The following is a 12,966-nucleotide window of genomic DNA, read 5'->3' on the forward strand; positions in this document are numbered from 1 at the left end:
TGGAGTCATGCACAGTCGTTGGTGAACAGAGAGTACAGGAGGGGACAAAGCACGCACCCCTGAGGGACCCCCGTGTTGAGGATCAGCGTGGCAGATGTGTTGTTGCCTATCCTCACCACTTGGGAGCGGCCCGTCAGGAAGTCCAGGATCCAGTTGCAGAGGGAGGTGTTCAGTCCCTGGGACCTTAGCTTAGTGATGAGCTTCGAGGGTACTATGGTGCTGAATGCTGAGCTGTAGTCAATGAATAGCATTCTCACATAGGTGTTCCTTCCGTCCAAGTGGGAAAGGGCAGTGTGGAGTGCAATAGAGATTGCGTCATCTGTGGATCTGTTGGGGCGGTATGCAAATTAGAGTGGGTCCAGGGTGTCTGGGATGGTGGTGTTGATGTGAGCCATGACCAGCCTTTAAAAGTATTTCATGGTTACAGATGTGAGTGCTATGGGACAATAGTCATTTAGACAGGTTAACTTGGCTTTCTTGGGCACAGGGACTATGGTGGTCTGCTTGAAACATTTAGGTATTACCGACTCTGTCAGGGAGAAGTTGAAAATGTCAGTGAAGACACTTGCCAGCTGGTCAGCGCATGCTCGGAGTACACGTCGTGGTAATCCGTCTGGCCTTGCGGCTTTGTGAATGTTGACTTATTTAAAGCTCTTTCTCACATCGCCTACGGAAAGCGTGATCACACAGTCATCCGTAACAGCTGGTGCTCTCATAGATGCTTCAGTGTTGCTTGCCTCGAAGTGAGCATAGAAGGCCTTTAGCTTATCTTACATTCATGTCTCGCTACCCTAGTTTAGCATTATCATGGTGTCTCACATTCATGTCTCTCTAACCCAGTTTAACATGATCATGGTGTCTCACATTCATGTCTCTTTAACCCAGTTTAACATGATCATGGTGTCTCACATTCATGTCTCTCTAACCTAGTTTAACATGATCATGATGTCTCACATTCATGTCTCTCTAACCTAGTTTAACATGATCATGGTGTCTCACATTCATGTCTCTCTAACCCAGTTTAACAGGATCATGGTGTCTCACATTCATGTCTCTCTAACCCAGTTTAACATGATCATGGTGTCTCATATTCATGTCTCTCTAACCCAGTTTAACAGGATCATGGTGTCTCATATTCATGTCTCTCTAACCCAGTTTAACAGGATCATGGTGTCTCATATTCATGTCTCTCTAACCCAGTTTAACAGGATCATGGTGTCTCATATTCATGTCTCTCTAACCCAGTTTAACAGGATCATGGTGTCTCATATTCATGTCTCTCTAACCCAGTTTAACAGGATCATGGTGTCTCATATTCATGTCTCTCTAACCCAGTTTAACAGGATCATGGTGTCTCACATTCACATGTACAGAGATTTATACTCTTTATACTCTTTACTCTCCACAGACGAGGAAGGAGTCGCCTCCAACCCCGACCCCCACCACCCCGACCCACCCCCCCACCAGGACCCCCCAGTTCACCCGGCGGTTCAGCAGCCCAGAGGGACCCCCCACTCCCAGCGGGGTCCGGTCCCCTACCCCCCAGACCACCATCACCTCCTCCTCCACTTCCAGGCCCCCCCACCAGGGCACCTCCACACCCACCTCCCCTGTCTCCCCACCCTGGGAGACGAGGTGCCAGTCCCCCGCGATGGTCACCAAACCCTTCTCCACTGCCTCTTTATCCAGGCCTAAACCATCCACTACCACCTCACCTATATCGCCTGTATCTCCCTGGGGGTCCCGCTGTCAATCCCCTAACATCAACCAGACAACCAAGCCTTTCTCCACCACCATCTCCAACTCTTCCTCTTCCAGACCCTCTCACCAAGGCACCATTACCTCTCCTCTCTCCCCCTCACCCCTGTCCCCTCCCTGGGGTTCCAGATGCCAGTCTCCCATTGTCAGCCCAAGCCCCAACAACTCCAAGGCAAACCATCGCCTGTTAGCCAAGAACATCATCAACGCGGCCAAACGTAAAAACAGCCCATCCCCAGGTGCTCTGAGCGGGCACAATCTCCCAATCTCCCCACAAGGTGGCATCACTACCCACCAGCACCACAAGGGCTATGACCAGCAGCACCACAGCAGCTCCAAACCCCCCTTCAGCCCCTACCAGTCCAGGGCCATGGGGTGCCAGTCCCCCCCCTTCGCCAGCCCACCTCCCACCCCTACAGGGGTGATCCGGTCCCCAGTAAGGCTCTACAACACCAGGTCCCTCACTGACTCAGATGCTTCGGTGGAATCGGAGGACTCTGGGCTGAGGTCTCCAGGACTGCAGCGTACCCACAACACCAGTCCCCGAGGCTGGGGAGGCAGCCTGAGGGTGAAGAGGGGCAGTTTTGGCACTGACCTGTAGGGGGAGATGGGGAGAGAGGGTCAGGAGAAAGGACCATTGAGCTTGCGAAATAAGAGAAAGAAAGAAAACCAGGACATTGATAAAAGGGACTGGTGGGTTTTGGACAATTTTTTATTTCATTGACCTATAGGAGCATCTTGATGGAGGGCCAGCTCAGCGCTAGCCTCACAGGGGAGATATGGTAAGGACTTTGAAAGGAACTGACCTTGTGTGTTTGTTGCTTTGGAATAAGGGACAATAATGGTGACCACACAGTAAAGAACCTGATGCCCTTACAACGCAGCTGGGACATAGAAGCATCCTGTCTGGTGATTCTAAAGTCCACTAAAACCCACTGATTTGTCTGGCTGGCTATAGAAGAGTCCAGGACCATCAAGCTCAGAGCTAGCTCAACAGTGGGATTACCGAGAGGAGATTGAAGGGACAATTCACTGTTGCCTCTTCCTCTCATTCTTACATCTTATAAAACACATTATACATTTATTGCACAAAAAAAAAAAGAAGGAAATTGAAGGGATTCTAAAATCCAAAGCGACTTGTCTACAACTTTTGATATGGACCTTGTAATTGAAAAACAAAATGTGTTGTTTTAATCAGGCATTGCTGAAATGTAAAACTAGCTTACTTGCATTTGACTTTGACAAGAGTTCCTTGAATAATCAAATTATTACAGTAGCTTACTTATGTTTACTCTTAAAAAATAAATAAAAGGTTTATTCTAATTTATACCAACAAAAAAAAGAAGGTATACAGGCTAGAAGAAAAATACCAAAGACAATATCTGGAATGATGCAATGTTTTCAAAACAGTGTTACACTTTTCCTCCCCCACGTAAGACATTGATAATGTAGTGGCGTAGATATGCTTTTGCAGTTATTTTGTATATATATATATATATATGTGTTTTAATGTTGCTGGGTATACATTGGAGTAGACAGGAATACAGTTAAACCATAGGTTGACATGATGTTTTGCAGGTCTGACACAGGTCAAACTGGGGAGAGAGAGAGAGAGTGACGGGATTTTAAATGGCACCCTATTCTCTACAGTGCACTACTTTACACCCGAGCCTTATGGGCTCTGGTCAAAAGTAGTGTACTAAATAGGGAACAGGGTGCCATTTAGGACGCATACAGAGTATCGATGCGTCAGTTTTTAGTTCTGTAGTAGTGGTGGTGGCTACATTGAGGCAGGTATAGGAGTTTTGTAATATAATAGTACAGCTTACTGGACTATGAGTATTGATGGGTCAGTTTCAGTACCGTAGTAGTAGTGTCTACAGGGAGGCAGGTATAGGAGTTTTGTAATATAATATTATAGCTTACTGGACTATGCTTTCATCAAACGAATCCCTTTGAAAGTTGCCGTGATAGTTATTAGATTAGGAAAACAAAAAACGGACTATTACTCTTCAACTCTGAATGAGTACGTAGAGATAGAATGGGTAGAGTCAGAGCCATGTATTTACATTGACATGTTATAAATACGGCTCTGGTTACAATGTAGTTTCTCTACCTATCCATAACCTTACTATGCAAAGAATCAAGGAACATTGGTGTTATTGTGGTGTTGATACCATCACAAATGGCCCAAAATGTACACTACAGTACAGTATATCCTTTTTTAATGAACAGGGGGGGGGGGGGGGGAACAAAGCTTCTTTACCTATCGCAGTGCAATAATGCATCTATCCCCTCTATGTACTGTATATACAGTTACTGTATGTTGTTTTATGTACTGCTTTGTTTCAAATGAATGTACAGATTGGCAGGTAGAGAGGTAGAAGAGAGACAGAGACAGACAAAAGGAGGGTTGACCTTTATGGAGAAAGTTTATGTAAGGTTTTATATGTTAACCAATGGGACACAATGTTACCGTTTCTAATACTGATATGTCTACTGTCCGGGCACAAACAACCAACTAACAATGGCTGGGGACATCAAATAGAGCATGTAGAAAATACTACATTCTGAGAGATATATAGGAAACGAAAAGGGGGTTGTTGTCACGAATGTTGTAGAGACAAACATTTGTGTGTACCACGACGATGACGATCAAGGTAGCCAATAGGAAAGATGAATAAAAGAGTCATTCCATTGGTTGAGAGTAGGCTGCAGTCAGACGTTAGGTTGGGATCGAGGTTGGGATCGAGGTTGGGATCGAGGTTGGGGTCGAGGTTGGGATCGAGGTTGGCGTCGAGGTTGGGATCGGGCTTGGGGTCGAGGTTGGGATCGGGGTTGGGGTCGAGGTTGGGATCGGGGTTGGGGTCGAGGTTGGCGTCGAGGTTGGGGTCGAAGGTTGGGGTCGAAGGTTGGGGTCGAGGTTGGGGTCGAAGGTTGGGGTCGAAGGTTGGGGTCGAGGTTGGCGTCGAGGTTGGGGTCGAGGTTGGGGTCGAGGTTGGGGTCGAGGTTGGGGTCGAGGTTGGGGTCGAAGGTTGGGGTCGAGGTTGGCGTCGAGGTTGGGGTCGAGGTTGGCGTCGAGGTTGGGGTCGAGGTTGGCGTCGAGGTTGGGGTCGAGGTTGGGGTCGAGGTTGGCGTCGAGGTTGGGATCGGGGTTGGGATCGAGGTTGGCGTCGAGGTTGGGGTCGAGGTTGGGATCGGGGTTGGGATCGAGGTTGGGGTCGAGGTTGGGGTCGAGGTTGGCGTCGAGGTTGGCTTCGAGGTTGGGGTCGAGGTTGGGGTCGAGGTTGGGGTCGAGGTTGGGGTCGGACGATAGGAGTAGGTTTTTGTTACTCTTGCTGAAGCAAGGCCCTGTATTCCACATACACTACTCGAAATGCACATTTCAGTTTGCTTTACTTTTTTGTATTTGATCAAGTTTCACTTGATTTTGCACTTCTTTGTTTCATTCCATTATTCCTATTGGCACACAGTATCGGACTAACCTTGATTGGCTGAAACAGGTGTCATTCACACAGAAAACACACTCTTTCTCCATAATCTGCATAGTAACAGTTAGAGACCGCCGCCACACACTGAACACACTATAATAGGCTTAAAAACAATGATCAGTTAATGTAACTGTTGTATTTCAAGGCCGGGGGGGGGTCACCAAGGCCACCGACATCATTCCACATCTCTCCCTCCGGCCCCCGTAGAGGATCACAAACAGGACAGGAAATACAGGAGTGGTTCTATCCTTGTCCCCTAAACACTAGTGGTTCTATCCTTGTCCCCTAAACACTAGTGGTTCTATCCTTGTCCCCTAAACACTAGTGGTTCTATCCTTGTCCCCTAAACACTAGTGGTTCTATCCTTGTCCCCTAAACACTAGTGGTTCTATCCTTGTCCCCTAAACACTAGTGGTTCTATCCTTGTCCCCTAAACACATAGGACTCTATGTGACCGCTGCATCAGCAAATTACTGACTAGTCACATGTGGGCTGTATTCATTAGACACCAAAACAGAAGAAAAAAGGGACTGAAACAAGAAGGGACTACCTGAGCTTGTCCAATAAGGATTTTGTTTTCCTTTGCACAGCATTTTGCTAGTGTACCCTAATGAATTAAAACCCTGACAAATCTCTGACTGACCGGGACAGCTGGTGTTATGGTGACTTGGCACCTTGGGTGGGCAGGAATAACCTTCTCACTGTCACGGCTGCATCTTAAACGGCATCCTATTCCCCCTGTGTAAACACATTGAGCTGGTTGGTTTTTCCCCCTTGTCTCACGAGTGTTGTTTATCAGAACACTCACAACAAGAAAAGGTGAAATGCAGGGGGAAAAAAACTTCCAAATGCTACCGAACGGTATAAATCATCGGTATATCAACAACACACTATAGGGATAGGGTGGTATTTCAGATGTTGCCAATGTAGGGATCAGTCTCGAGTAACCCCCCCCCCCCCCCTTCCTCTGTGAGTCCAACCTGCCCATCAACACAGGATGGCTATGTCCCAATCCCAAGTGTTGATTGTAATTAGTTCTTCATGTATTTTAACAATCCATTGGGTCGGCAGGTAGCCTAGCGGTTAGAGCGTTGGACTAGAAACTGAAAAGGTTGCTAGATCGAATCCCCGAGCTGATAAGGTAAACAATCTGTCGTTCTACCCCCTGAACAAGGCAGTTCCTTGGCCGTCATTGTAAACAAGAATTTGTTTTTAACTGACTTGGTTAAATTAAAAAACAAGAGGGGGGGAGATTTCTTGAGTTTGAAAAAAAGGAAAAGTTTTATTGATAATATGACTAACAACAACATGTGTGTATCAACAATATGTCTCATGTACCCCTCCTTAATTCTGGGTTATTTAAATAACTGAACACAAAACAAAATAAAAGTGATGACACTAATTATATCAATGTTGTGTATGTGGTCTCTTTCCATTTAAGGTCACAATACACTTCAGTTACATTACAATGGTAAGAAGGGCCTATGTACTGTAAATGTTGTAGAGGCTGATCTGGGATACTACAACAGAACGAAGACTATGTACATTTTGTACAGGCTAATCATAGGATACCTAAATTCACAGTGTTTTGTCATCATACATTATGCTACTCAGGTTGCCCTGGTTCTTCTCCACGCTCATAGTCTTTTATAGTATATGACAGAGGGGAAAAGGACTATAACGACATACTAACTCAGAATCATTTAATGCAGCACACCAGCAGCCACCAAGAGAAAATCAATACAGATAGCAGCTAACAAGCAAACACAAGTCTGTCAGGCAGACCTCTGGGCTTTCTGAGCCCCTTCAGCCATCTCACTGGTGTCTGTAAGAGATACTCTGGATGCGTCCCAAATGGAACTCCCTATTCCCTTAATAGTGCACTAATTTTTGACCAAGACCCATAGGTATCTGGTCAAAAGTAGTGCACTATATAGGGAATAGAGAGTGCCATTTGGGACGCACATCTCCATCTCACAACATGAGAACCAACTATATTGATTCTAGAGTTAAACATCATCTAGCTTCATTCACATGTATATATTTTTGATAATTAATGTTGTCCTGAGAACATAGACAGACAGTAGTTACACATCATCTTGAGGATACTGACCGATTGAAATCTATTTGATATAAGATACTGAAGTAGCCTACATATTGTGGCAGCCAATCGCATGTAAAATGAAGGAGGAGATTTATTGGTGATTTACGGCCATGCATAGACCGCCACCTGTAGGAACTAAAGAGGGGAGTTTTAATGACCTTTATCTCCACCTGTAGTAATCTAACATACCACCAGGTGGGAGTACAACACAAGTCAGATATGAACAGGTCTTTTTTTCCCGTTGAAACGGCTTTTTATTGCAGAAAAACCAGTATACTTACAAGAAGTATACAAACAGACAATGATAAAAGATGCAAGGGGGGGGTTACAACAAATTACAGATTATACAAAGACCTTAGAGGATGCAGACATATTGATTGTTTTAACAGCTTTCTTATTAGAAGAATGTTGAATATTCTTAATGTACTGTTCGGATTCCTTCTAGAAAACACGGAAGAGTGGTTTTTTATTAGTGAATTTACATTTATGAATATGACATTTTGCCATTAAGCACAATTAGATTTATGGGGTAATTTTTTTTTCTCTATCCTTATTATAGTTAAGGAAACTGAGCAGCACATTCTCCCATAATAAAAAATAAAAAAATAAATCAAGAATATTAACAATTATAAAACTATGAATATTTTTCCATAATTGTTTTACATGTAGACAATGTCAAAATAAACGCAGAACTGTTTCTGGATGCTCAACATAAAAAGTACAGTTAATGTCAATGTCTTTTTTGAGTTTCTTCAGGTAATGATTCACAGGGTCATACTTATGGATCATTCTGAAAGAGACCTCTTTGACCTTGTTAACAAGCAGGTATTTGTGGTAATAACCAGACTTTTTCCCCAACAGATATTATTGACAAATGTATTCCAGTAAGTTGTGACATAAGGAACGGATACAATATCCCTTTGAAATAAAGCACGTATAGATCTGTTGTTCTGAGGGAGCAAGGAGAAACACATGTATCCTATTGGAGAGTCAACTGGATTAAGCGAGGGCAGGTCCAGAAGGTGAGGTCTGGTTCCACCTCTAAACAACATGAGAGCTCCAGATGGAATAGCATCAAAGACTATGGCGACCTCTAGGTGTAACAGGGATATTGTAACGAGATACAAATTCCTCATCGTTGAGTAACAATCCTTCTGCATTAAAAAGTTGACTCACCAGCAGGATATAATTTAACCAGTTCTTTAAAAAATAAAGACTTGTTTCTATACAAAATATCGTTATTGTTCCAAATGAAATACCTATGCGGGAAAAGATTATGTTTATATATTGACGACCACGCTAAGAATACTTGTCTATGAAAAGCAGATCATTTGTTTTAGTAGATAAGGACAGGTCAGGAATCACGGATATAGCCTGGCTGACACGACACACGTGACTCACAGCACAGGGAGAGCTGTGGCACAATGGTCTGGAAAGGAGGCCGTTCGTTAAAGCAGTATTCGCTCAGAAATTGAGGAACGGTGTTTGATTGGTTCTCTCAATTTTTTTCTCTCCCCCTCATTGGTTAAGACTTGGTGTTGTTTGGATTTGAAAATCCAACCATTGTAATGGAACGGTGAGGCGCTCGCTCGGAGGCTGTGTGTGACTGTGCGTGTGGGTGTTTGACTGAGAAAAGACACAGAGAGACAACCAGTAAAATCACAGCCCCCTTCATTATGGATGCATTGTGCTGACAGCGTCAAAGGGCCATTCCAGACTTAAGCCAGGAGGACTTTGAGAGTTAGGTGTTAGCCAGACTATCACTGAAATTTACAGCTACAGCACATTGATACAGCACAGCACAATCTATCCCCCCCTAAGTTTAATGTTGCCAATTGTTGTCTTATTGCTGTATTGCTTAATTTTATCCATGTTAGTTTTAGTTTAGTTGTTGTACAAGGTTTACATGTCACAAAAAAAGTCACACTTTAAACTGTCATATAACAAATGCAAGAATTTTCGGTCCCTCTTACCTGGTAAGTATGTATTTATGTTATTCAAATACCTAAATTGTTTTCACAGGGTATATTCATCCCTCACCATTGTTCTGTTTGGTCTGTGCACTGCAGCAGGAAGAAGTACACCGGCAGTGTTGTTAACAAATAGTTCCAGTAGAGGTCGCTCTTGAAAAAGACATCTTCCATACATTTAATCAGGATGGGTTTCCTCAGCTCAGTGCAAATGACAGCGAGGTGTGTTGTTAACACATAGTTCCAGTAGAGGTCGCTCTTGAAAAAGACATCTTCCATACATTTAATCAGGATGGGTTTCCTCAGCTCAGTGCAAATGACAGCGAGGTGTGTTGTTAACACATAGTTCCAGTAGAGGTCGCTCTTGGAAAAGACATCTTCCATACATTTAATCAGGATGGGTTTCCTCAGCTCAGTGCAAATGACAGCGAGGTGTGTTGTTAACACATAGTTCCAGTAGAGGTCGCTCTTGAAAAAGACATCTTCCATACATTTAATCAGGATGGGTTTCCTCAGCTCAGTGCAAATGACAGCGAGGTGTGTTGTTAACACATAGTTCCAGTAGAGGTCGCTCTTGAAAAATACATCTTCCATACATTTATCAGGATGGGTTTCCTAAGCTCAGTGCAAATGACAGCGAGGTGTGTTGTTAACACATAGTTCCAGTAGAGGTCGCTCTTGAAAAATACATCTTCCATACATTTATCAGGATGGGTTTCCTAAGCTCAGTGCAAATGACAGCGAGGTGTGTTGTTAACAAGAAAGGTGGAATGGAAAAACAGTCAAACGCTATGAACGGGAGACATCGAGAACGTATCAACAAGACAACCTTTAATTGGATTTATCTTTCAACTATCTGATTAGTTAGGGAGAGTATACATTGAACCGCAGATGACTGTATATTATTTTTTACACATCCAAAGTGTTTCTGGATCTGTTGTTAGCCAGGAAGCTAACGTTATAGCTAGATGGCGATGTGTTTGTGATTTGGCTGGCTAGTTGATTGTTTCAAGTTGTTTTATGGAGTTAGGTAGCCTGTGTGCTACAACAATAGTAGCTAGTTTGTCACTGCCGTGATTGTAGGTTAGCAAACAAGCTAACTAACCAGTGGCGCTACATTGTTACTGTAGCTAGCTAGCCTCGACGTTTACAGGATGAGCAACGTTAGCAGTCGAAAACACCAGCTTTTTAAAGGAGTCGAAGTGAGCTGCTGTGTCAAATACTTCTTGTTTGGATTTAACATCATATTCTGGGTAAGTCACTTACATTTGTATCTCACACCTGCATGCATTTATTCTAAACATGAGTTTTTCTAGTGCTGCCCGAAAGAGGAGAGAAGTTAAACTAGTTAGCTAAGTAACGTTAGTTCAAGCTATTACTCCAGCGCCGTTCCTTCAAACTACATTCAGATATGTTTTAATGAACAATCCTAAAATACTGTACAGTAAGTTAGTTCCTGACGTATGCATCGCAACATTGAGTGATTTGAAACTGTCAATATTTCCATTTCCTCTGTAGCTTTATAAAAACAGTTGTTTGATTATCCATTGCTCATCTGCTTTTTATTTGACTCAATTGGGCAATATTTTGTGTGTGTGGAGTCTATTGTGTGGTTCCCAGCAGCCCTAATGTGTTCATGTGGGACAACAGAATGCCAACAACAGTAGGTAGTACATTATACTGTGGGTGAGTGGGCTCCCCATATTAATGATGAAGGTTTGGAGCGTGTGGGTTGTTATGTGTGTGTGTGTGTGTGTGTGTGTGTAGCTAACTGTCCATGTACTGCCTGTCCCATCCTTGACTGTTAACCTCCATATAATAGCTACTCTCACTCTGAGCTAACCTACTCTGCCCATACACACCTCTTGTAGCATGGCTTAGAGTGAACTAGTGTACAGTACATGGTAGCCACTGAGTCAGTGCAGCAACACTGTCATTATCACACACAAGGAGCTGATAGGATACTAGCAGGGACAGGGTTATTGTATGTTGCAGGCCTAAGTAGTAATTATAAAACGTGTTGTTTGGATCCAGAATGCTGATTGGTTGATTTTTTTTTTTAACCTTTATTTAACTTGGCAAGTCAGTTAAGAACAAATTCTTATTTTCAATGACGGCCTAGGAACAGTGGCCTTGTTCAGCAGCAGAACGACAGATTTGTACCTTGTCAGCTCTGGGATTCGATCTTGCAACCTTCAGGTTACTAGTCCAACACTCTAACCACTAGGCTACCTGCTGCCCCTACACTTTCTGAGTAATACCTGTTCCATTAGATTTAACAATGTCCCACATCCCAGCCAGTCAATTTATATACTTCATCTCCCCTTGCTATTAGACTTGCATTCTATTTGCCACATTTGGGGGCTGTTGCAGTTTTCTTTTGTGATCTCCACAGTGCAAATATGAGTGTGAAGAGGCAGACAGCTTCTCTGATTTAAGGCAAATTCATTTATCAGGATCATTAAATCAAATCAAGTTTATTTTATATAGCCCTTCGTACATCAGCTAATATCTCGAAGTGCTGTACAGACACCCAGCCTAAAACCCCAAACAGCAAGCAATGCAGGTGTAGAAGCACTACAATGGATGTGTCCAGAGAAATGGCAATAGAAACACAAAGGTAAACAAACGAAAGTGCACATCGTTTGTTGTCTTTTCGGCTGCATGATGTGATTGTGTGTTAGCTTTAGTTAGCTAGCTAGCGAATGAGAAGTAGCTAGCTTGCATAGCTTGATACCAAGGATTTGTTTAGCATAGCAACCATTGCAAATAGAATGGATAGAAGGAACGACCTGCCCATTTTGCTAGTAACTTCAGAATCTTATAACTAACGACTGGCTTTTGCCACAGACTATTTTGTATGATGGATGGATGAAATAAAACAGATTTACTTAATATAATGTTTTTAATAGAACATGTCATTGATCTTTTTTTTAATATGTTGGCAACTGTTTTATAAAAGCAATAAAGCCCTCGATCTCAGGAATGATTGAGTAAAACACCTTCCCTAAGAGCTGTTTCCCCCTCCTTGGGTTCGCCCCCGGACATTAGAACAGCCCTTAGTCTGGAGTTTTTCACACAATAATTCCCAGGATATCAAGCCTTATTGCTTAAGTAGCCTTGTCTGAGCCAGAATGGCCCATATGTCAGGAGCCTACCTCCTGTACAGGACGCTAGTCTATTGCATGTAGTGCTAGTTTGCAATCTTACAATCACAGACACCCTAAAACTAGTTTATCCAATGGCCTTAACAGTAGGGTTACACTGCTGTGCTGGGCAGGGTAACACATTCCCACACCCCTCCCCTGTCTGTCTGATAAGTGCAACTGTTAAAACAACAGTCCCCTTCCCCTCCATTCTTTACTCCTCTCCTCCCTCTCTGTGTCACCTCCTTCCAGCCTGCCCTCCTCAATAACAGCCAGCCCTCCTCAATACCAGCCAGCCCTCTTCTCAATAATACCAGCCAGCCCTCTTCTCAATAATACCAGCCAGCCCTCTTCTCAATAATACCAGCCAACCCTCTCCTCAATACCAGCCAAGCTCTCTCCTCAATACCAGCCAAGCTCTCTCCTCAATACCAGCCAGCCTCTCTCCTCAATACCAGCCAGCTCTCTCCTCAATACCAGCCAGCTCTCTCCTCAAT

At 43.6% G+C, this 12,966-nt stretch overlaps 2 protein-coding genes across 6 annotated transcripts in view; both read left to right on the forward strand.

Annotated features, from left to right (window-relative positions):
* LOC139574657 (synaptopodin-like) overlaps positions 1 to 6,660 on the forward strand; it is a 63,765-nt gene extending 57,105 nt beyond the window's left edge. For all 4 annotated transcript variants that reach the window (XM_071399420.1, XM_071399421.1, XM_071399422.1 and 1 more), the window contains 2 exons: positions 1,409 to 4,858; positions 5,045 to 6,660. In XM_071399420.1, the coding sequence (XP_071255521.1) occupies positions 1,409 to 2,359 (951 nt within the window). In that variant the 3' untranslated portion in view covers positions 2,360 to 4,858; positions 5,045 to 6,660. The remainder of the gene's footprint in view (positions 1 to 1,408; positions 4,859 to 5,044) is intronic.
* Positions 6,661 to 10,019: 3,359 nt separating this feature from the next.
* Positions 10,020 to 12,966, forward strand: part of LOC139574658 (tetraspanin-17-like) — a 50,619-nt gene continuing 47,672 nt past the window's right edge. The window contains exon 1 of one of the 2 annotated variants that reach the window (XM_071399426.1): positions 10,020 to 10,576. In XM_071399426.1, the coding sequence (XP_071255527.1) occupies positions 10,478 to 10,576 (99 nt within the window). In that variant the 5' untranslated portion in view covers positions 10,020 to 10,477. The remainder of the gene's footprint in view (positions 10,577 to 12,966) is intronic. The other variant, XM_071399425.1, reaches the window with a different exon arrangement.

Source organism: Salvelinus alpinus, chromosome 4 (assembly GCF_045679555.1).
Source record: "Salvelinus alpinus chromosome 4, SLU_Salpinus.1, whole genome shotgun sequence".
Classification (NCBI taxonomy): Eukaryota; Metazoa; Chordata; class Actinopteri; order Salmoniformes; family Salmonidae; genus Salvelinus; species Salvelinus alpinus.